Genomic DNA, 21,587 nt, shown 5'->3' with positions numbered 1-21,587 from the left:
CGGAAAGGAATCACACAAGCGTGGAGAACCGCTCGGTGGAGATCAACATTTTTTGTTTTGACAAATAAAGTTTTTAACTCACGGTTTCCTTCGCACTGCAAATGTTTTTACATATTGCTTTCCAACTTTCACCAAGCAGGAATGCTTTAAACTGATGTCATGCATGTTGTGTAATTCAAGAGGGAATAAGGGAACGAATAAGCATGTCGTTATTTTGATAGAAACGAGAGGCTCTTAACCTGAATCAAGTGATCAAGATCATAACGTTTACAAGGACTGAACTCAATGCCCTAAAATGGTTACAAGAAGAGTACACACTTTTAATTTGACTGCATTAATAATTGGGTATATCAAATCCAATGGGATGGTACAACAACCCCTGCAGAAGGATTCCTTCAGACTGATCAGTAACCACATGAAACCACATCATCAGTCAACACTGAGTGTACAAGTCATAACCACAGTCAACACTGAGTGTACAAGTCATAACCACAGTCAACACTGAGTGTACAAGTCATAACCACAGTCAACACTGAGTGTACAAGTCATTAGAGAACAGCTGCTCTTTCCATGACATAGACTGACCAGGTGAATCCAGGTGAAAGCTATGATCCCTTATTGATGTCACTTGTTAAATCCACTTCAATCATTGTAGATGAAGGGGAGGAGACGGGTTAAAGAAGGATGTTTAAGCCTTGAGACAATAGAGACATGGATTGTGTATGTGTTCCATTTAGAGGGTGAATGTAAGACAAAATATTTAAGTGCCTTTGAATGTAGTATGGTAGTAGGTGCCAGGTGCTTTTATACGGTAACTCAAGTTGGAATGACCCATTTATACGGTAACCTAAGTTGGAGTGACCCAATTATATGGTAACTAAAGTTGGAATGATCCTGCATCAAATCCAGTCATCCGCACAATCGCTTTGGGTAATATGACCAAGCCTGACAATTTCCTGTTCGGCTGCCAAATGAAATTTCTATACAACCTGTCTAGAGACCCAACCTAAACCCCTTTCAAGAAAGCTGACCCTAACAAATCCCCATCCCCTCGTTTCTCGTTCGCTCTCCCTAACGGCTATCTCGTCTCTGAGGCATTTCTTCAAGGCCTACATATGCATTGTAACCTGTGGGTTACCAGGTCTGCAGAGAGAAGCTCTCCAACGTAGAGGGAGGCTGACCAAACCCAGTGGATTAGGAGCTATCCAGGTAATAACACCAAGGCAATAGCAGAATTACCATCAGGGCAGCTGTTCCGGACGACTGCGTGATCACACTCTTTAACACTCTTTCACACTCTTAAAGACCTTTAAACAGGTCAACATTCACAAGGCCACAGGGCCAGACGGATTACCAGGACGTGTACTCCGAGCATGCTGGCAAGTGTCTTCACTGACATTTTCAACCAGTCTGAGTCTGTAATACCAACATGTTTCAAGCAAACCACCATAGTCCCTATGCCCAAGAACTAAGTAACCTGCCTAAATGACTACAGACCCGTATCACTCACGTCCGTAGCAATGAAGTGCTTTGAAAGGCTGGTCATGGCTCATATCAACAGCATTATCCCTGAAACCCTAGACCCACTCCAATTTGCATACCGCCCCAATAGATCCACAGATGATGACAATCTCTATTGCACTCCACACTGCCCTTTCCCACCTGGACAAAAGGAAGACCTATGTGAGAATGCTGTTCATTGACTACAGCTCAGCATTCAACATCAACACCATAGTCCCCAAAAAGCTCATTACTAAGTTAAGGATCCTGGGACTAAACACTTCCCTCTGCAACTGGATCCTGGACCTACTGATGGGCCGGCCCCAGGTGGTAAGGGTAGGGAACAACACATCCACCACACTGATTCTCAACACGGGGGCCCCTCAGGTTGCGTGCTCAGTCCCCTCCTGTACTCCCTGTTCACTCATGACTGCACGGCCGTTCACGACTCCAACACCATCATCAAGTTTTCCGATGACACAGCAGTGATAGGCCTGATCACTGACAACGATGAGGCATCCATAAGACTCCTGAACAGCTAGTCAAAGGCCTACCCAGACACCTCTTTCACGCTGCCGCTACTCTCTGTTAATAATCTATGCATAGTCACTTTAACTCTACCTACATGTACATATTACCTCAATTACCTTGACTAAACGGTGCCCCCGCACATTGACTCTGTACCGGTACCCCATGTATATAGCCTTGTTATTGTTATTTTACTGCTGCTGTTGAATTATTTGTTACTTTTATTTTCTATTTTTTACTTAACACTTATTTTTTTATTTTTTTTAGTAAGTGAACTGGCAACCTCTACCTCAACGTCAGCAAAACAAAGGAGTTGATTGTTGACTCCAGGAAGCAGAGGAGGGAACACACCCCGGTCCACATCAACAGGACTGCAGCAGAGAGAGTCACGAGTTTGAAGTTCCTGATTGTCCACATCACAGATGACTTGACATGGACGAACACCACCACCACTGTTGTCAAGAGAGTGCAACAGCATCTCTACTTCCTATGGCGGATGAAGAAATTCGGCACGGCATCCCGGGTCGTCTCCAAATACTACTGCTGAACCATCGAGAGCTTCCTGAGCAGTTGCATCACGGCCTGGTATGGGACCTGCTCCTTCCCCAACCACAAGGCCCTCCATGCTACACACACATCAAAACAGCTGCTACCAGACTATTATTTACTATTGCTAATACTGCACAACTTAAACACTTGCCCCCCAATCAATCCTTCTCTGATAGATGTGCAAACATCAATTGTGTCTTCCTGTTTTATACTTATGCTAAAATGTAGATTTTATTCCATTTTAGCCATTTACTTTATGTCCATATTCTTATATTTTATTATTGCTTATGTTGTTGCATTGTCAGGAAGGAACCTGCAAGTAAGCATTTCATTGGACAGTGAATGCCATGTAGGGGTGGCAGGTAGCCTAGTGGTTAGAGCGTTGGACTAGTAACCGAAAGGTTGCAAGATCGAATCCTCCGAGCTAACAAGGTAAAAATCTGATGTTCTGCACCTGAACAAGGCAGTTAACCCACTGTTCCTAGGCCAGTTAACCCACTGTTCCTAGACCAGTTAACCCACTGTTCCTAGGCCAGTTTACCCACTGTTCCTAGGCCGTCATTGAAAATAAGAATTTGTTCTTGCCTTGCTAAATAAAGGTCATTAAAATAAATGCCATGTGCATATGACTAATAAAACTTGATACTTGAAAAGAGGACTGCAGCTTTCCATGCTCTGAGAGACCATCGCAATGGAGACTGTGTGTGGTGAAGTCTACTGGGTGGATTCCTGGGGATTAACATGTAAAAGAGATTGCCTTGCTTGCCTATGATCACACCCCACTGGGAATGAAATGAAGGTACCAGGGGATATCTTGACATGACACACTTTTGATATTCTACATGTACCATATCCTGATAAATTCTGAATACAGATGTGTCTTTTAGACATACTGTATCTGATAATGGGATCACTCCGAATACCACGCATGGACATGGCCGGATGTGGACTCATTCAATATCCTCAGAATATGTGACGTCCTATTTTCTCTCTTCGTGCTGACAAATACTGACTGTATTCATCGCATATCTGTGTTTTCTCAGCACATTCCAAGATAGGAAGCTATATTGAGTCCAGATATGCATCTTCTTCCTGAGGTCCATATCCGGATCTTGATATGTTTTTTGATATGCTGAAAATAAGGACGATTTCAGATGTATTTCTGAGTTTTCAGCACATGCTCAATAAATTAACAAACATAAACTCTATATATATTTTTTTCATTTACATATTGTTTTTGGATTCCCTCTGTATATCATACATGGTATGTCTGGATATTGACTCACTAGATATCCTTAGAAAGTGTCCCATTACAAAGAATATCCTATAGTAGCTCCTTATAAGAAATAAGATCTTATAAAATGTCAGATATACCCAGAAATATATAGATAAAGATAATCCCTTATATTGAACCTTTTTGCCCAGCGCCCATTACTGTTGTGGTAACCAAACTGGCCCAGGACTGATTAAATCATTTTTTATCAGAAAAGGACAGATATTTTGGAGTAGGTTTATTCATCTACACTACATGACCAAAAGTATATGGACACCTGCTCGTCGAATATCTCATTCCAAAATCAATGGAATTAATATGAAGTTGGTCTCCCCTGCTAAAACAGCCTCCACTCTTTTGGGAAGGCTTTCCACTAGATGTTGGAACATTACGGTGTGGACTTGCTTCCATTCAGCTAAAAGAGCATTAGTGAGGTCGGGTACTGATGTTGGGCGATTAGGCCTGGCTCGCAGTCGGCATTCCAATTCATCCCAAAGGTGTTCGATGGGGTTAAGGTCAGGGCTCTGTGCAGGCCAGTCAAGTTCTTCAACACTGATCTGTACAAACCATTTCTGTATGGACCTCACTTTGTGCACGGGGGCGTTGTCATACTGAAAAAGGAAAGGGCCTTGCCCCCAAGGTTGCCAAAAAGTTGAAAGCACAGAATCGTCTAGAGTATCAGTTTAAGCTGTTGTGTTAAGATTTCCCTTCACTGGAACTAAGGGGCCTAGCCCGAACCATGAAAAACAGCCCCAGAGCATTATTCCTCCTCCACCAAACTTTACAGTGTGCACTATGCATTCATGCTGTCTGCCAGATGGTGAAGAGTCCAATGGCGACGAGCTTTCCATACTCCAGCCGACACTTGGCATTGCGCATGTTGATCTTAGGCTTGTGTTAGGCTGCTCGGCCATGGAAACCCATTTCATCAAGCTCCCGACTAACAGATCTTGTTCTGACATTGCTTCCAAAGGCAGTCTGGAGCTCAGTAGTGAGTGTTGTAACCAAGGACAGCAGATTTCTACGCGCTACGTGATTCAGCACTCGGCGGTCCCATTCTGTGAGCTTGTGTGGCCTACCACTTCACGGCTGAGCCGTTGTTGCTCCTAGACATTTCCACTTCACAATAAACAGCATTTACAATTGACAGCTCTAGCAGGGCAGACATTTGACCAACTGATGTGGCTGAAATATTCAAATACTCTAATATGAAGGGGTGTCCACATACTTTTCTATGTATAATGTATTTATAAATGAAAGTTAAAAGTATTTCCTTTCTTTGGGCTCTGTTAGTCTTGTCACTACTCTTTAGTGAGTTCCTGGCCTGTACTGAGTACAACATTTACGAGGGTAGGGTGTATGGGTGTGTGGGGTTCCCCTGTAAATCCAGATACGCCAGGGGCAGAGGTTTGTCTGTAGAGAGATGAGTTCACCTGACTGTCTGACTCGCATTCGACGTCATGCTGCTGTGATTTGTCTTTCACCTGCGGCTTCTCCTCCAGACTCAGACACAGCAGCCACGTGACCAGGCCCGCCACGAACATGCCGATGTCTGGCATGAACACACGGATTCCGTTTCCTGCATCGGCACCCCGGACGCTGCAGGGAGAGATAGAAACAGGGAAAAATGGTTAGCCAACAACGACAGATAAGTAAAGGTAAACAATTTGGGTACTATTATGTTTACAGTTTTCAGATGCAGTAGCCAACACTGTACTGCATCATGAGGATTCCTGTCAGCTCAGTGATGATATTTGATGCCAGCAGATCAAATGATAACTGTTATAATTAAACTATACACTTAAAATCCCTGTCTCTACAACAAGGCGATGGTAAACACAACGTGATGTGGTTAACAGCTAATTTATATATAATTCAAAACATGGGTTTTAGGGCTCATTACAAGGTAGAGTAATCGTTAAATAGTTTACAGTCTGAGTTCCTACTCTATAAATATGTGGGTGTGTTTCTCACTTATAGCGAATTGGTACTCAACTTATGACCAAATCACCTTCGTTCATATTCCGATATTGTTTACAGGATTTGTTTTCTCACACAAAACAGTGTGGATTCTGTCGTAACCGGCCGCGACCGGGAGGTCCGTGGGGCGACGCACAATTGGCCTAGCGTCGCCCGGGTTAGGGAGGGCTTGGTCGGTAGGGGTGTCCTTGTCTCATCGCGCACCAGCGACTCCTGTGGCGGGCTGGGCGCAGTGTACGCTAACCAAGGTGGCCAGGTGCACGGTGTTTCCTCCGGCGCATTGGTGCGTCTGGCTTCCGGGTTGGATGTGCGCTGTGTTAAAGAAGCAGTGCGGCTTGGTTGGGTTGTGTATCGGAGGACGCATGACTTTCAACCTTCGTCTCTCCCGAGCCCGTACGGGAGTTGTAGCGATGAGACAAGATAGTAGCTACTACAACAATTGTATACCACGAAATTGGGGAGAAAAAGGAGTAAAAAAATAAATAAAAATAAAAACAAAACAGTGTGGATTTGTTGGGTAAATATTGAGTAAAGGAAGTAAATCAGAGGGAGAAATTAGGAAATTAAAAATGAAAAGGTAAACAAAGAAGTCTTCAGGACTTGAATCAAATCAAATCAAATCAAATGTTATTGGTCACATACACATGGTTAGCAGATGTTAACCGTGTGTATGTGACCATTAACATCTGTTAACCATGTGTATGTGACCATTAATGCGAGTGTAGCGAAATGCTGGTGCTTCTAGTTCCGACAATGCAGTAATAACCAACGAGTAATCTAACCTAACAATTCCACAACTACTACCTTATACACACAAGTGTAAAGGGATAAAGAATATGTACATAAAGATATATGAATGAGTGATGGTACAGAACGGCATAGGCAAGATGCAGTACATGGTATCGAGTACAGTATATACAGTGGGGCAAAAAAGTATTTAGTCAGCCACCAATTGTGCAAGTTCTCTCACTTAAAAAGATGAGAGAAGCCTGTAATTTTCATCATAGGTACACTTCAACTATGACAGACAAAATGAGAAAAAAAATCCAGAAAATCACATTGTAGGATTTTTAATGAATTTATTTGCAAATTATGGTGGAAAATAAGTATTTGGTCACCTACAAACAAGCAAGACTAGCTCTCACAGACCTGTAACTTATTCTTTAAGAGGCTCCTCTGTCCTCCACTCGTTACCTGTATTAATGGCACCTGTTTGAACTTGTTATCAGTATAAAATTCACCTGTCCACAACCTCAAACAGTCACACTCCAGACTCCACTATGGCCAAGACCAAAGAGCTGTCAAAGGACACCAGAAACAAAATTGTAGACCTGCACCAGGCTGGGAAGACTGAATCTGCAACAGGTAAGCAGCTTGGTTTGAAGAACTCAACTGTGGGAGCAATTATTAGGAAATGGAAGACATATAAGACCACTGATAATCTCCCTCGATCTGGGGCTCCACGCAAGATCTCACCCCGTGGGGTCAAAATTATCACAAGAACGGTAAGCAAAAATCCCAGAACCACACGGGGGGACCTAGTGAATGACCTGCAGAGAGCTGGGATCAAAGTAACAAAGCCTACCATCAGTAACACAATACGCCGCCAGGGACTCAAATCCTGCAGTGCCAGACGTGTCCCCCTGCTTAAGCCAGTACATGTCCAGGCCCGTCTGAATTTTACTAGAGAGCATTTGGATGATCCAGAAGAAGATTGGGAGAAGGTCATATGGTCAGATGAAACCAAAATATATATTTTGGGTAAAAACTCAACTCGTTGTGTTTGGTGGACAAAGAATGCTGAGTTGCATCCAAAGAACACCATACCTACTGTGAAGCATGGGGGTGGAAACATCATGCTTTGGGGCTGTTTTTCTGCAAAGGGACCAGGACGATTGATCTGTGTAAAGGAAAGAATGAATGGGGCCATGTATCGTGAGATTTTGAGTGAAAACCTCCTTCCATCAGCAAGGGCATTGAAGATGAAACGTGGCTGGGTCTTTCAGCATGACAATGATCCCAAACACACCGCCCGGGCAACGAAGGAGTGGCTTCGTAAGAAGCATTTCAAGGTCCTGGAGTGGCCTAGCCAGTCTCCAGATCTCAACCCCATAGAAAGTTGAAAGTCTGTGTTGCCCAGCAACAGCCCCAAAACATCACTGCTCTAGAGGAGATCTGCATGGAGGAATGGGCCAAAATACCAGCAATAGTGTGTGAAAACCTTGTGAAGACTTACAGAAAACGTTTGACCTCTGTCATTGCCAACAAAGGGTATATAACAAAGTATTGACATAAACTTTTGTTATTGACCAAATACTTATTTTCCACCGTAATTTGCAAATAAATTCATTAAAAATCCATGTGATTTTCTGGATTTTTTTTCTCATTTTGTCTGTCATAGTTGAAGTGTACCTATGATGAAAATTACAGGCCTCTCTCATCTTTTTAAGTTGGAGAACTTGCACAATTGGTGGCTGACTAAATACTTTTTTTGCCCCACTGTACATATACATATGAGATGAATAATGTAGGGTATGTAAACATTATATTAAGTGGCTAGTTGTCACATTCTGACCTTAATTTCCTTTGTTTTGTCTTTATTTAGTATGGTCAGGGCATGAGTTGGGGTGGGCAGTCTATGTTTGTTTTTCTATGTTTGGTTTCTGTTTCGGCCTAGTATGGTTCTCAATCAGAGGCAGGTGTCGTTAGTGAGAATCATACTTAGGTAGCCTGGGTTTCACTGTTGGTTTGGGGGTGTTTGTTTCCGTGTGAGTGTTTGTTGCCACACGGTACTGTTTCGGTTTCGTTCATGTTCACATTTATTGTTTTGTATTTCATAGTGTTCAGTTTATTTATTAAAGTAATCATCATGAACACTTACCACACTGCATCTTGGTCCGATCCTTACTCCTCTTCAGACGAAGAGGAGATCTGCCGTTACACTAGTGATACAATTCTTACATCAATTTCCATTATGAAAGTGGCTGGAGTTGAGTCAGTATGTTGGCAGCAGCCATTCAATGTTAGTGGTGGCTGTTTAACAGTCTGGCCTTGAGATAGAAGCTGTTTTTCAGTCTCAGTCCCTGCCTTGATGCACCTGTACTGACCTCGCCTTCTGGATGATAACGGGGTGAACAGGCAGTGGCTCGGGTGGTTGTTGTCCTTGATGATCTTTATGGCCTTCCTGTGACATCGGGTGGTGTAGGTGTCCTGGAGGGCAGGTAGTTTGCCCCCTGTGATGCGTTGTGCAGACCTCACTACCCTCTGGAGAGCCTTACGGTTGTGGGCGGAGCAGTTGCCGTACCAGGCGGCGATACAGTCCAACAGGATGCTCTCGATTGTGCATCTGTGAGTGCTTTTGGTGACAAGCCAAATTTCTTCAGCTACCTGGGGTTGAAGAGGCGCCTTCTTCACAACGCTGTCTGTGTGGGTGGACCAATTCAGTTTGCCCGTGATGTATACACTGAGGAACTTAAAACTTACTGCCCTCTCCACTACTGTCCCGTCGACGTGGATATGGGGGTGCTCCCTCTGCTGTTTTCTGAAGTCCACGATCATCTCCTTTGTTTGTTGACGTTGAGTGAGGTTGTTTTCCTGTCACCACACTTGTCGTTGTTGTTAATCAAGCCTACCACTGTAGTGTCGTCCGCAAACTTGATGATTGAGTTGGTGGCGTGCATGGCCACGCAGTCGTGGGTGAACAGGGAGTACAGGAGAGGGCTCAGAACGCACCCTTGTCCCCAGTGTTGAGGATCAGCAGGGTGGAGATGTTGTTACCTACCCTCACCACCTAGGGGCGGCCCGTCAGGAAGTCCAGTACCCAGTTGCACAGGGCGGGGTCGAGGGCCGAGGGTCGTGTCAGTGGCACTGTATTGTCCTCAAAGCGAGCAAAAAAGTTATTTAGTCTGTCTGGGAGCAAGACATCCTGGTCCGTGACGTTGCTGGTTTGGTTTTTGTAATCCGTGATTGACTGTAGACCCTGCCACATACCTCTTGTGTCTGAGCCGTTGAATTGCGACTCTATTTTGTCTCTATACTGACGATTAGCTTGTTTGATTGCCTTGCGGAGGGAATAGCTACACTGTTTGTATTCGGTCATGTTTCCGGTCACCTTGCCCTGGTTGAAAGCAGTGGTTCGAGCTTTCAGTTTCGCGCGAATGCTGCCATCAATCTACAGTTTCTGGTTTGGGAATGTTTTAATCGTTGCTGTGGGTATAACATCGCCGATGCACTTTCTAATGAACTCGCTCACCGAATCAGCATATTTGTCAATGTTGTTGTTGGACACAATGCGGAACATATCCCAATCCACATGATCGAAGCAGTCTTGAAGCATGGAATCAGATTGGTTGGACCAGCGTTGAACAGGCCTGAGCGCGGGAGGTTCTTGTTTTAGTCTCTGTCTGTAGGCTGGAAGCAACAAAATGGAGTCGTGGTCAGCTTTTCCGAAAGGAGGCCGGGGGAGGGCCTTATATGCGTCACGGAAGTTAGACTAACAATGATCCAGGGTTTTACCAGCCCTGGTTGCGCAATCGATATGCTGATAGAATTTAGGGAGTCTTGTTTTCAGATTAGCCTTGTTAAAATCCCCAGCTACAATGAATGCAGCCTCAGGATATGTGGTTTCCAGTTTACATAGAGTCAAATAAAGTTTGTTCAGGGCCATCGATGTGTCTGCTTGGGGGGGAATATATACGGCTGTGATTATAATCAAAGAGAATTCTCTTGGTAGATATTGCGGTCGACATTTGATTGTGAGGAATTCTAAGTCAGGTGAACAGAAGGACTTGAGTTCCTGTATGTTGTTATGATCACACCACGTCTCGTTAATCATAAGGCATACACCCCTGCCCTTCTTCTTACCAGAAAGATGCTTGTTTCTGTCGGCGCGATGCGTGAAGAAACCAGCTGGCTGCAACGACTCCGATAGCGTCTCTCGATTGAGCCATGTTTCCGTGAAGCAAAGAACGTTACAGTCTCTGATGTCTCTCTGGAATGCTACCCTTGCTCGGATTTCATCAACCTTGTTGTCAAGAGACTGGACATTGACGAGTAGTATGCTAGGGAGTGGTGTGCGATGTGCCCGTCTCCGGAGCCTGACCAGAAGACCGCTTCGTTTGCCCCTTTTACGGCGTCGTTGTTTTGGGTCGCCGGCTGGGATCCGATCCATTGTCCTGGGTGGAAGGCAAAACACAGGATCCGCTTCGGGAAAGTCGTATTCCTGGTTGTGATGATGGTGAGTTGACGTTGCTCTTATATTCAGTAGTTCTTCCCGACTGTATGTAATGAAACCTAAGATTACCTGGGGTACCAATGTAAGAAATAACACGTAAAAAAACAAAAAACTGCATAGTTTCCTAGGAACGCGAAGCGAGGCGGCCATCTCTGTCGGCGCCGGAAGTAGGTCAAAGTACAACGGGTCCATACATTGTGTTCTATAGATTGTGTTATATACATGGTGTTCTATAAATGGCGTGCTATACATTGTGTTCTATACATGGCGTTCTATACATGGCGTTCTATACATGGCGTTCTATACATGGTGTTCTATACATTGTGTTCTATAGATTGTGTTCTATACATGGCGTTCTATACATTGTGTTCTATAAATGGTGTTCTATAAATGGTGTTCTATAGATTGTGTTCAATAGATTGTGTTCTATACATTGTGTTCTATTCATGGTGTTCTATAAATGGTGTTCTATAAATTGTGTTTTATAAATGGTGTTTTATTCATGGTGTTCTATAAATGGTGTTCTATAGATTGTGTTCTATAGATTGTGTTCTATACATGGCGTTCTATTCATGGTGTTCTATTCATGGTGTTCTATAAATGGTGTTCTATAAATGGTGTTCTATAGATTGTGTTCTATACATTGTGTTTTATACATAGTGTTCTATTCACGGTGTTCTATAAATGGTGTTCTATAGATTGTGTTCTATAGATTGTGCTATATACATGGTGTTCTATAAACGGTGTGCTATATATTGTGTTCTATACATTGTGTTCTATTCATGGTGTTCTATAGATTGTGCTCTATACATTGTGTTCTATAAAACACATTTTACAGGCCATTCTCCATCCATGCCAATTAAAGCACGGCCCGTATTAAATATATAAGCATTATCACTGCAAAAGAGCATTTAACCCTTAGCTGAGCAGTGTACTGTGCTAGCTTCTTAAAATACACAGAAAATATTTTGTTCCATAGTAAAAGTGTGGGATATTCCCACTGTCCTCTCTGTTACAGCGCTGGTCTGACTAGCTCTGGAAAGGTATGCTGTGGCTGTTGCAGTGGGCTCTCTGGTCCCCTTCGCTTGACCATAAATGTGCCCCCCAACCCCAATTTCCCTTGAAAAGCGTAACTCAACTTCTAAACTTTCATATTTGTTTGGGTTCAAAGCAGTGTGCAGCAACACTTGCAGATGTGATAGAGAGAAGAAAAAGAAAAAACCTTCTGTTTCAGACCTTGAAAGGAAATGTCTCGGTCCAGTAGACCTGAAGTTAACTTTTCAGAGGAAGCTTTAGAGATACATTTTCTATTTGTGAACTGGGAGTAGGAGCGCAGTGCTGGTCTATGGTTGGCAGGACGCTTTCATAAGAGGTCCTGGTGGAAGTACACAGCACAGTACACCCTCTATGAATCAGAGGACGGCTCAGGAGCCTGGTATTTCTGGTGAGTCATAGTGCACCGGGAGACTGTGTGGTTGGGGTGGGACCTAGACATCTCTGGGGTGGGAGACCTTGTGGTTGGGGTGGGACCTAGACATCTTTAGGGTGGGAGACCTTTTGGTCGGGGTGGGACCTAGACATCCCTGGGGTGGGAGACCTTGTGGTTGGGGTGGGACCTAGACATCTCTGGGGTGGGAGACCTTGTGGTCGGGGTGGGACCAAGACATCTCTGGGGTGGGAGACCTTGTGGTCGGGGTGGGACCAAGACATCTCTGGGGTGGGAGACCTTGTGGTCGGGGTGGGACCTAGACATCTCTGGGGTGGGAGACCTTGTGGTCGGGGTGGGACCAAGACATCTCTGGGGTGGGAGACTGTGTGGTCGGGGTGGGACCAAGACATCTCTGGGGTGGGAGACTGTGTGGTCGGGGTGGGACCAAGACATCTCTGGGGTGGGAGACTGTGTGGTCGGGGTGGGACCAAGACATCTCTGGGGTGGGAGACTGTGTGGTCGGGGTGGGACCAAGACATCTCTGGGGTGGGAGACTGTGTGGTCGGGGTGGGACCAAGACATCTCTGGGGTGGGAGACTGTGTGGTCGGGGTGGGACCAAGACATCTCTGGGGTGGGAGACCTTGTGGTCGGGGTGGGACCTAGACATCTCTGGGGTGGGAGACCTTGTGGTCGGGGTGGGACCAAGACATCTCTGGGGTGGGAGACCTTGTGGTCGGGGTGGGACCTAGACATCTCTGGGGTGGGAGACCTTGTGGTCGGGGTGGGACCAAGACATCTCTGGGGTGGGAGACTGTGTGGTCGGGGTGGGACCAAGACATCTCTGGGGTGGGAGACTGTGTGGTCGGGGTGGGACCAAGACATCTCTGGGGTGGGAGACTGTGTGGTCGGGGTGGGACCAAGACATCTCTGGGGTGGGAGACTGTGTGGTCGGGGTGGGACCAAGACATCTCTGGGGTGGGAGACTGTGTGGTCGGGGTGGGACCAAGACATCTCTGGGGTGGGAGACCTTGTGGTCGGGGTGGGACCTAGACATCTCTGGGGTGCGAGACTGTGTGGTCGGGGTGGGACCAAGACATCTCTGGGGTGGGAGACCTTGTGGTCGGGGTGGGACCAAGACATCTCTGGGGTGGGAGACCTTGTGGTCGGGGTGAGACCTAGACATCTCTGGGATGGGAGGCCTTGTGGTCGGGGTGGGACATAGACATCCCTGGGGTGAGAGACCTTGTGGTCGTGGTGGAACCTAGACATCCCTGGGGTGGGAGACTGTGTGGTCGGGGTGAGACCTAGACATCTCCGGGGTGGGAGACTGTGTGGTCGGGGTGAGACCTAGACATCCCTGGACTCACAGCCAGGTACACTTGGGAGAGCACAAGGTGATGACGTAAATTAGTTTAGAAGGGATGACAGAGTCTGAAGGAATAGAAATAAGTCTGACGTAGTGAACCGGATTCTGTTATCAGTTTGAAGGAGTTCAAAGAAGGCACTTTTGAAAGTGCAGGTAGCCATTGAACAGAAACATCTCCTCTAGAGACCCATGGCAGTTGGGTCCCTGTGATGGTACTTGAAGAAACGGCTGTATAATCTCCTCAGACAGGATATGCTGCCACGAGCAGTGGGTGGATATTTGACTTTTCACAGGCTTGTTTTGCTTCATGTTGGGTTGCATAAAACTCTAAGCAAATGTTTGGAATCCCATGGCGCTCGCTCAGCATGAGATCTGACATTCAAAAGCGAGCGGCCAGGGGAGGGTACAGACACAGACGCTTTGAACCGAGTGATGTTTGCCTTCGTAAAAATTTAGTAAGTGACAGACGGCGCTAGTTAACACGCTAGAAAAACACATGCAAAAACTGGGTGCCCCGTATGGCGGAGGAAACACAAGCTCTTTAATGAAGCCTCTGCGTCTACACGGTTTGCTTTCCTCTCAGCATTTAAAGGGTCTTTCATCTCAGTCCTGCTCATAAAGACAGAGCTGTGGAGCTGTGAGCTGGCAACATAAACGCCTGCATATGGCATTAATCTGGAACTGGGAAAGAGCCTTAAAGGGGAGGTGATCAAAGTGGCTCAATTAACTGTACAGATTTAGATTGTCAGTCTCATCTCTGGAAAGATAGCTTGTATAGCATTGACAATTTACCTGGATGGTGGATACAGAGAAAAGTTTTTACCGAGAGTCAACAGTGAACTGGCAGTTCATTTCGGAAGCCATAACAAAATTCTGCACTAGCTAGTGAGCTAACTCAATTGAGCTGTTATGAGACATTAACTAGCACTGGACTTTAGGCCTTGAGGGCACACTGGCATATCTATCATTAGGAGTAGACTGTGACACTGTGTCTCTCCAGGGTCCCCGGCAGGGCTACAACACACAGAGAAGGAATAGGCAGCTCAGAGTATGGCAAAGACAAGATTGTTCAAACAAACACACCAAAATAGCAAAAGGGGGCTTTGATAAACATGTGATATGGATTTCAACCTGAATCCTAAACAGTCTTCAACCCAGATCATTTGCATTTACAGTAACTTTACCATTTAAAAAATAACAGTCATTATTTTCTCTAAAAATGGCATATAGTATTTAAGATGTCAAAACGAGCCACATCAGAACTGAAAGCTTCAATTAATAAAGACCTAATAACATTCTGATTTGAAGAAAATGACTGCAATCATGATGACAAACTTAGAAATCATCAAGGATTTTGACTTTAAATGTATTGTTAAAATAGCTTAGAAGATCCCAAAAGATCTTGCAGGACTTTGCTTTCACCTACTTCCATTACTGTACCTGTTGTTTGCTCTACACCTCCAAAGGCCCATCGAGTATCCTGTCAATGCTTGTTCTATCTACGGTACGTTGAGAGCTGCTGGATATGATGATTGTCCTGTGTATCTGTTTGGGTGCACATCCTCACCGCATAGGAGATTACTTTCCCATTAAGGCTAATTAAAACATTCTACATGGGCATGTCAGCACATTTCACGCGACATTCCAAATGCATTTAATTCACATTCCACAAAGACACGATCTGCCTTCTCCACTCTTTCCATCACACTCTGCTACAACTCAATCATTCAACAACTTGCATCGGGCACATGTAACATGTAAATTAATGCACATGTTGACAAAGACGTTGTAAAATTCAATGAATACAATCTTCCAAAAAGGAAGCTCATTCATTCAGTCATTTCGCTACCAGACCACCCCATGAGAGAAATAATATGGGAGTCCATGACCTAATAATGACAGAACACTAAGATCAATGACAGGAGGACGTCTGAGTGAATAGCTTTCAATTCCCGACTGAACACATCTCAACCATCTAGTGGGATATCTGGTCGTCCCGTAATCCAATCACATCTCTCGTGCGAATTCCTAATTAATTACCATGGGCTTCTACCATCTTTGCGTCGAGGTCCATCAGAGCTGAGAGAGTGTGTCGTTCATCTAAGGACATGGAGGAAATGTGAACACAGATCAAATTCAATGATTACGAGCTAATCAGTGATCTTAACATGAAACATAAGGCTCACAGTCTATTTGGGTGCTGTAGCCCAGGTGTAATGTGGCTGGGGTGGGTTTACTTAATGAGATGAAGAAACCTGGTTTAAGAGCTTTGATACCTATACTTTGAAAGGATTGTCTGTAAGCTATGGGTTTGTGCATGATCAGCATGTGATTCTGATCCAAACCTTTAGCCCTGCGGCTTCAGCAGACTGTTTAACATTAATAACATAATCATCAGCAAGTATCTCTCAGCAAATCCAAAATATCATGAATATCACGGGGACCACACACACACAGACAAAATGTGGTTTGGTAACACTTTATGTGGATAGTCTGTGGGGCATCTACAGCTGCTCTTCTATATAATATCAGTAACATTTCAACTAACAAACTACTAACACTAACCCTAGCTTAACCCTTGTTCTAAACCTAAACTTAACCCTTACCCTAACCCTTATCCTAACCCTAAACTTAACCCCTACCCTAACCTTAACCCTTACCCTAACCCTAAACTTAACCCTAACCCTTATCCTAACCCTAAACTTAACCCTTACCATAAAACTAACCCTAAACTTAACCCTTACCCTAACCCTAACCCTTATCCTAACCCTAAACTTAACCCTTACCCTAACACTAACCCTAAACTTAAACTTAAACTTAACCCTAACCATTATCCTAACCCTAAACTTAACCCTTACCCTAACCATTATCCTAACCCTAAACTTAACCCTTACCCTAACACTAACCCTAAACTTAACCCTAACCCTTACCTTTACCTTAAACTTAACACTAACCCTTACCTTTACCCTAAACTTAACCCTTACCCTAACACTAACCCTAAACTTAACCCTAACCCTTACCTTTACCCTAAACTTAACCCTTGTCCTAACCCTAACTGTAACCTTAGAAAACAGTTGCTTATCAACAGATAGTTTGTTGATAGTCTGTAGAGCATCTACATGGGACTATCAGAATACAGATGGAAAATCCATACTATTCACAGAATCCAAACATAATTAGATTTCTGGAGATGGTACATTAACATAAGCAAAGCTTTTTTTACGAGTGCCAGGGTGCGCGGTGTTCTCTCTTTAGTTTGAGCTTCTGGAGCAGACCATCCTATGGCACTGGTACCTCCGCCAACGTCATGCCACACGACAACACGTCAACACACATGAACACAAACAAATGCACACAAAGCAGGGATGCCAATTACAGCTCTCAAAAGGCAAGGATAAACTGTTCCTGGACCATTGACTCCCCTAGACAATCTGCCACTGTCATTTAGTAATCCAACTTTGACGTGCATTAATATCCATGTCAGACTGAACGACAAACGCCTAAAACGGTTCAAATGTAATTCAATTAATCCTAAAGCTTCTCGACATGAATGATGATAACAAGGGAGGGTAAATGGTAAATGGTTGAATTACCCTCGTCTCATGTAGCATAGAAAAACCTTTGAATGTCTGAAAGCCGACAGCTATGGATTAACACCATCATGAAAACAAAATAATCTTCATAACTGTTTGAAAAATTGAACTAACATCTAACTGTAGACTGGAAAGCTGGGAATTCGTGTGATTGAGTCAGTTTCTGTTGTAAATTATACAATGGGTGGGTCTAATCCTGAATGCTGATTGGTTAAAACCGCATTCCAGCTGGTTTCTATTCCACAAGTTGCCACCGGCTATTTACTCTGTTCCATCAGACTGCGCAATCCACTGTCTCATCAGCCCAGCCAGGCAATTTATAAACTTGAGCTCCACTATAAAAAGCATCTAGACATTCTCACATTTATTTTAGAATAACATTTAGTTTTCAACAGTGGAGATTTGTATAAATGTTGCAGTTTTTCTCTGACATTTGCAACATTGTTTCAATATTCAAATTCGATCTCCAGCTGTCCCATAGTAATGCAACTGACAACAGGAAGACTGAGGAGTCCGCTCTCAATGAGTGTAGACAGCCTGCTGCTGCCGATCTACTAATAATCAGACGGGGAGAGGAGAGGAGGTAGGCAGTCCACGTGGGTAACTGGAGGGCCCTTTCTATACAAAAACAAAGCCCCGGGCCTATGATTTGTTAATCCGGCCGACCATGCGTATCCCGTATATATACGACTACTGAAACTTGAAACTTGGAGGAGAGGAGATATTGTGTCTCCTCTACTATTCAAACAGGGATCACGGAGACCGTGGTCATTTGGCTGGCCTATTACCGTCATCCAAAATTCCATGACCGTCACAAACTGTTCCTGTGATTTGGGAAACCAAGGCTAACAGGATTATTAAGAAGCTGACAGACAGACTGCAATTGTCGACTTACAGCCGTGAAGGCCTCGAGAAGGTTGTGAAGGCCTCGAGAAGGTTGTGAAGGCCTCGAAGGTTGTGGGAAGGTTGAGCTGTTCACAGAGTGACACACAGAATGGCCGAGATAGTTCTCCACTGAAACCCATTGTGGTTAAGGTCAATGTTATATGGCAACAATGGTACCCAGTCCTAAATCCCACACTCAAAGGGTCCTATTCAGTCGTGATACATAGAAAGAACGATGTTTTCCACTATTGTCTGTGACGCCTCCTATTTCCAGGAAAGCATTCCAATATTGATGAACATTGGCGCTGAAACGACGGAATTTCCCTCCAGCAGCACAGAGTATGACTCAAATGTCAGATACAAGTGTATACATTTTCAAAACATTTCCAGCTTCCCCTGAGTAGGTCAAGAATGGGAAAAAGTGGAACACGACTGACCAATAAATAAACCAATAATTATGTCTGGGATGGCGAGGCGGCAGAGTCTTGGCCAATGGAGTATAGCTCTTCTTTGTTCTGCCTTGGTCAGGGTGGAGTGTGAACCGGAGCGGAGACAGCACTTTGGCCCAATCCAGAGGGTCACAACACTGGACACAAGCCATTGGCCAACACATGGTCTAATGATGGAACTCAACCAATCACGTCCACCGTATTAAAAGAAGACTGTACCTCAGGGGGTTAAGTAGGGTACAGGTCTGATTCGGTTTACTCTAACTACTTCCTCACCAAATGGAGAACAGGTCTTGAGTTGGATTCATTTAGCTCCACTGTTTGCTCTGAGTCAGCGAGCAGGGGGAAGAGAGGGAGAAAATGCCACAACCAGTCACGAATAACCAGATAATACAGTAGGACCCGTTTTCCCCTACTTTTCATACCTCCGTCCATTGCTAGTATAAACACTTTTGGTGTAAGCCTTGAGGAACATGTTTAGCTAACTTGTTCGTCGAATACAAAAATATTAAATATAGCTATTGAAGGAAAGTAATAACATATGACCATGGTTGTAACAGGTGATCCAAACATGCTCATATTCAATTACCACAGGTGTTCCTACCGATCTGTTCTAGGGAACATCTTGTTCCCAGATGACAACATCCTGTTTATCTGGTTTCCAGGTATCTCTCAGGACATTTAACACTTCCTCCACACTTCAGCTTTAATCCCCTGGAAATCCCTTTAACTCGACTGTTACACGTTGGCCAGTATGCTCCAGTCTGTCACTAGACAGCAATTACACTTTCATTGTTTGTACATTAAACAGAGGACATTTGGCATGTCGCCCCTGGGCAGCCCTCAAGGTACAGCGTGGTCCTGGTGCGGTTTGGGCGAAGCAGGCAGCGCACACAGAGTACCACAGAGAGTCTGGCACCCCGCTGAGCCAAGAGAAACAGGGTAGCACAGTGGCACAATTCAGGCCTCATATCACTAGCCTATATTCCAGCACCTGGCCTGCCGGCAGTATCCAGCCCGACGTTGTTAAAGTCCTGGAGTTTAACTACTGATTTGAGAATTATACATTAGCGGGAGAAAATGTTTTGTGACACCTTGTTTAACAGAAATATCTGTGTAATGAATAGACTATGGTGTTTGTGGAGCAGCAGGGATGTAATGGCAAATAGATGTTGGCTGGACTCACTGAGTAGACTTCAGTGGGGAACGAGGAAGAAGTCACACTTCTGAAGTGGTCCACCTGCTCCAACCAAGACAGCTTTAGTGTAGCTGAGATTAATCAATCCACTGGTAAGGATATGGACATTAGGGCTGGGATATGCCAAGGACCTCACGATACGATATTATCACAATAATTAAAGTCGGGAGCTTACATACACCTTAGCCAAAGACATTTAAACTCAGTTTTTCACAATTCCTGATTTTTAATCCTAGTGAAAATACCATGTCTTAGGTCAGTTAGGATCACAACTTTATTTTAAATGTGAAATGTCAGAATAATAGTAGAGAATTATTTATTTCAGCTTTTATTTCTTTCATCACATTCCCAGTTGGTCAGAAGTTCAATTAGTATTTGGTAGCATTGCCTTAAACAATTTAAACTTTGGTCAAACGTTTGAGGTAGCCTTCCACAAGCTTCCCACAATAATTTGGGTGAATTTTGGCAACTCATCCTGACAGAGCTGGTGTAACTGAGTCAGGTTTGTAAGCCTCCATCCTGACTGATGTCTTGAGATGTTGCTTCAATATATCCACATAATTTTCCTCCCTCATGATGCCATCTATTTATTTAATGTGCACCAGTCCCTCCTGCAGCAAAGCACCCCCACAACATGAAGCTGCCACCAGAGGACAGTTCTCCAAAAAGTACGATATTTGTCCCCATGTACAGTTAGTTGTAAACCGTAGTCTGGCTTTTTTATGGCGGTTATGGAGCAGTGGCTTCTTCCTTGCTGAGCGGCCTTTCAGGTGAACCTAGTATAGAAATTCCAAAGTTCAAAGCACCATCATAGAGTATGTGAACTGTTGGATCATGTAGTATTTAGAGGAACAGGAAGCAGACACTAGTGAGCCAGGATTCACCACGTAAAACATCATGTTTCATTCACAGACTAAACAGTAGCTGTTACAGAATCAAACCAAATCTGAAGATATGGGTCAGACTTCCTTCTAAATTTGATTCTATACAGGAATAGGATTCTATCCAGGAATTTCACACAATAGTCAGCTGCCCTTTGAACAATCGTGAGGGGATGTCGATATGATGAAGAGGAAATCGGAAGCGGGCCTTACAGTACAGTAGACAATGAAACAAGAGTAGATGACACAAAAGCCCAGTTTGACTTGAGCATGTTGCATGCACAAAGATCAGATTGCGAGCATGATCCTAAGTTTATCTCCATGTGAAAGGAAACAAAAGATAATTTTACCTCGACACACCAACCACCACAAATGTGGTTATGGGGGTTATGGGTAGAAGGCTCTCTCAAAGAGGAAGAGAGGACATAATTGCTGCCCAGAAGCCACCCCGGAGATCACAAAGCTGATGTCACTTACTTTACACGTACATCCCTCACAACAAACCTCCATTCTCATGTGCTTATTCTAGGGGCAAAAGCTGAAGAACATACGCACATCCAGGTACTTTCCGCAGGTCCTGGAGTTGTAGGCAAATTCGTGGAAAACAGAAAGGAAAAGGCTGCACACTGCTGTGTCACGCCCTGATCTGTTTCACCTGTCCTTGTGCTTATATCCACCCACTGCAGGTGTAGCCCATCTTCCCCATTACCCCCTGGGTACTT

General features: G+C 44.4%; 1 protein-coding gene across 1 annotated transcript in view; it reads right to left on the bottom strand.

The window, feature by feature from the left end:
- Positions 1-21,587, bottom strand: part of LOC139420182 (piezo-type mechanosensitive ion channel component 2-like) — a 213,827-nt gene that overhangs the window by 113,461 nt on the left and 78,779 nt on the right. The window contains exon 5 of the mRNA XM_071169970.1: positions 5,284-5,449. Within this exon, the coding sequence (XP_071026071.1) occupies positions 5,284-5,449 (166 nt within the window). The remainder of the gene's footprint in view (positions 1-5,283; positions 5,450-21,587) is intronic.

Source organism: Oncorhynchus clarkii, chromosome 11 (genome assembly GCF_045791955.1).
Source record: "Oncorhynchus clarkii lewisi isolate Uvic-CL-2024 chromosome 11, UVic_Ocla_1.0, whole genome shotgun sequence".
Lineage (NCBI taxonomy): Eukaryota > Metazoa > Chordata > Actinopteri > Salmoniformes > Salmonidae > Oncorhynchus > Oncorhynchus clarkii.
Note: the sequence above shows the minus strand (reverse complement) of the source record. Positions and strands in the feature narration are given on the sequence as shown.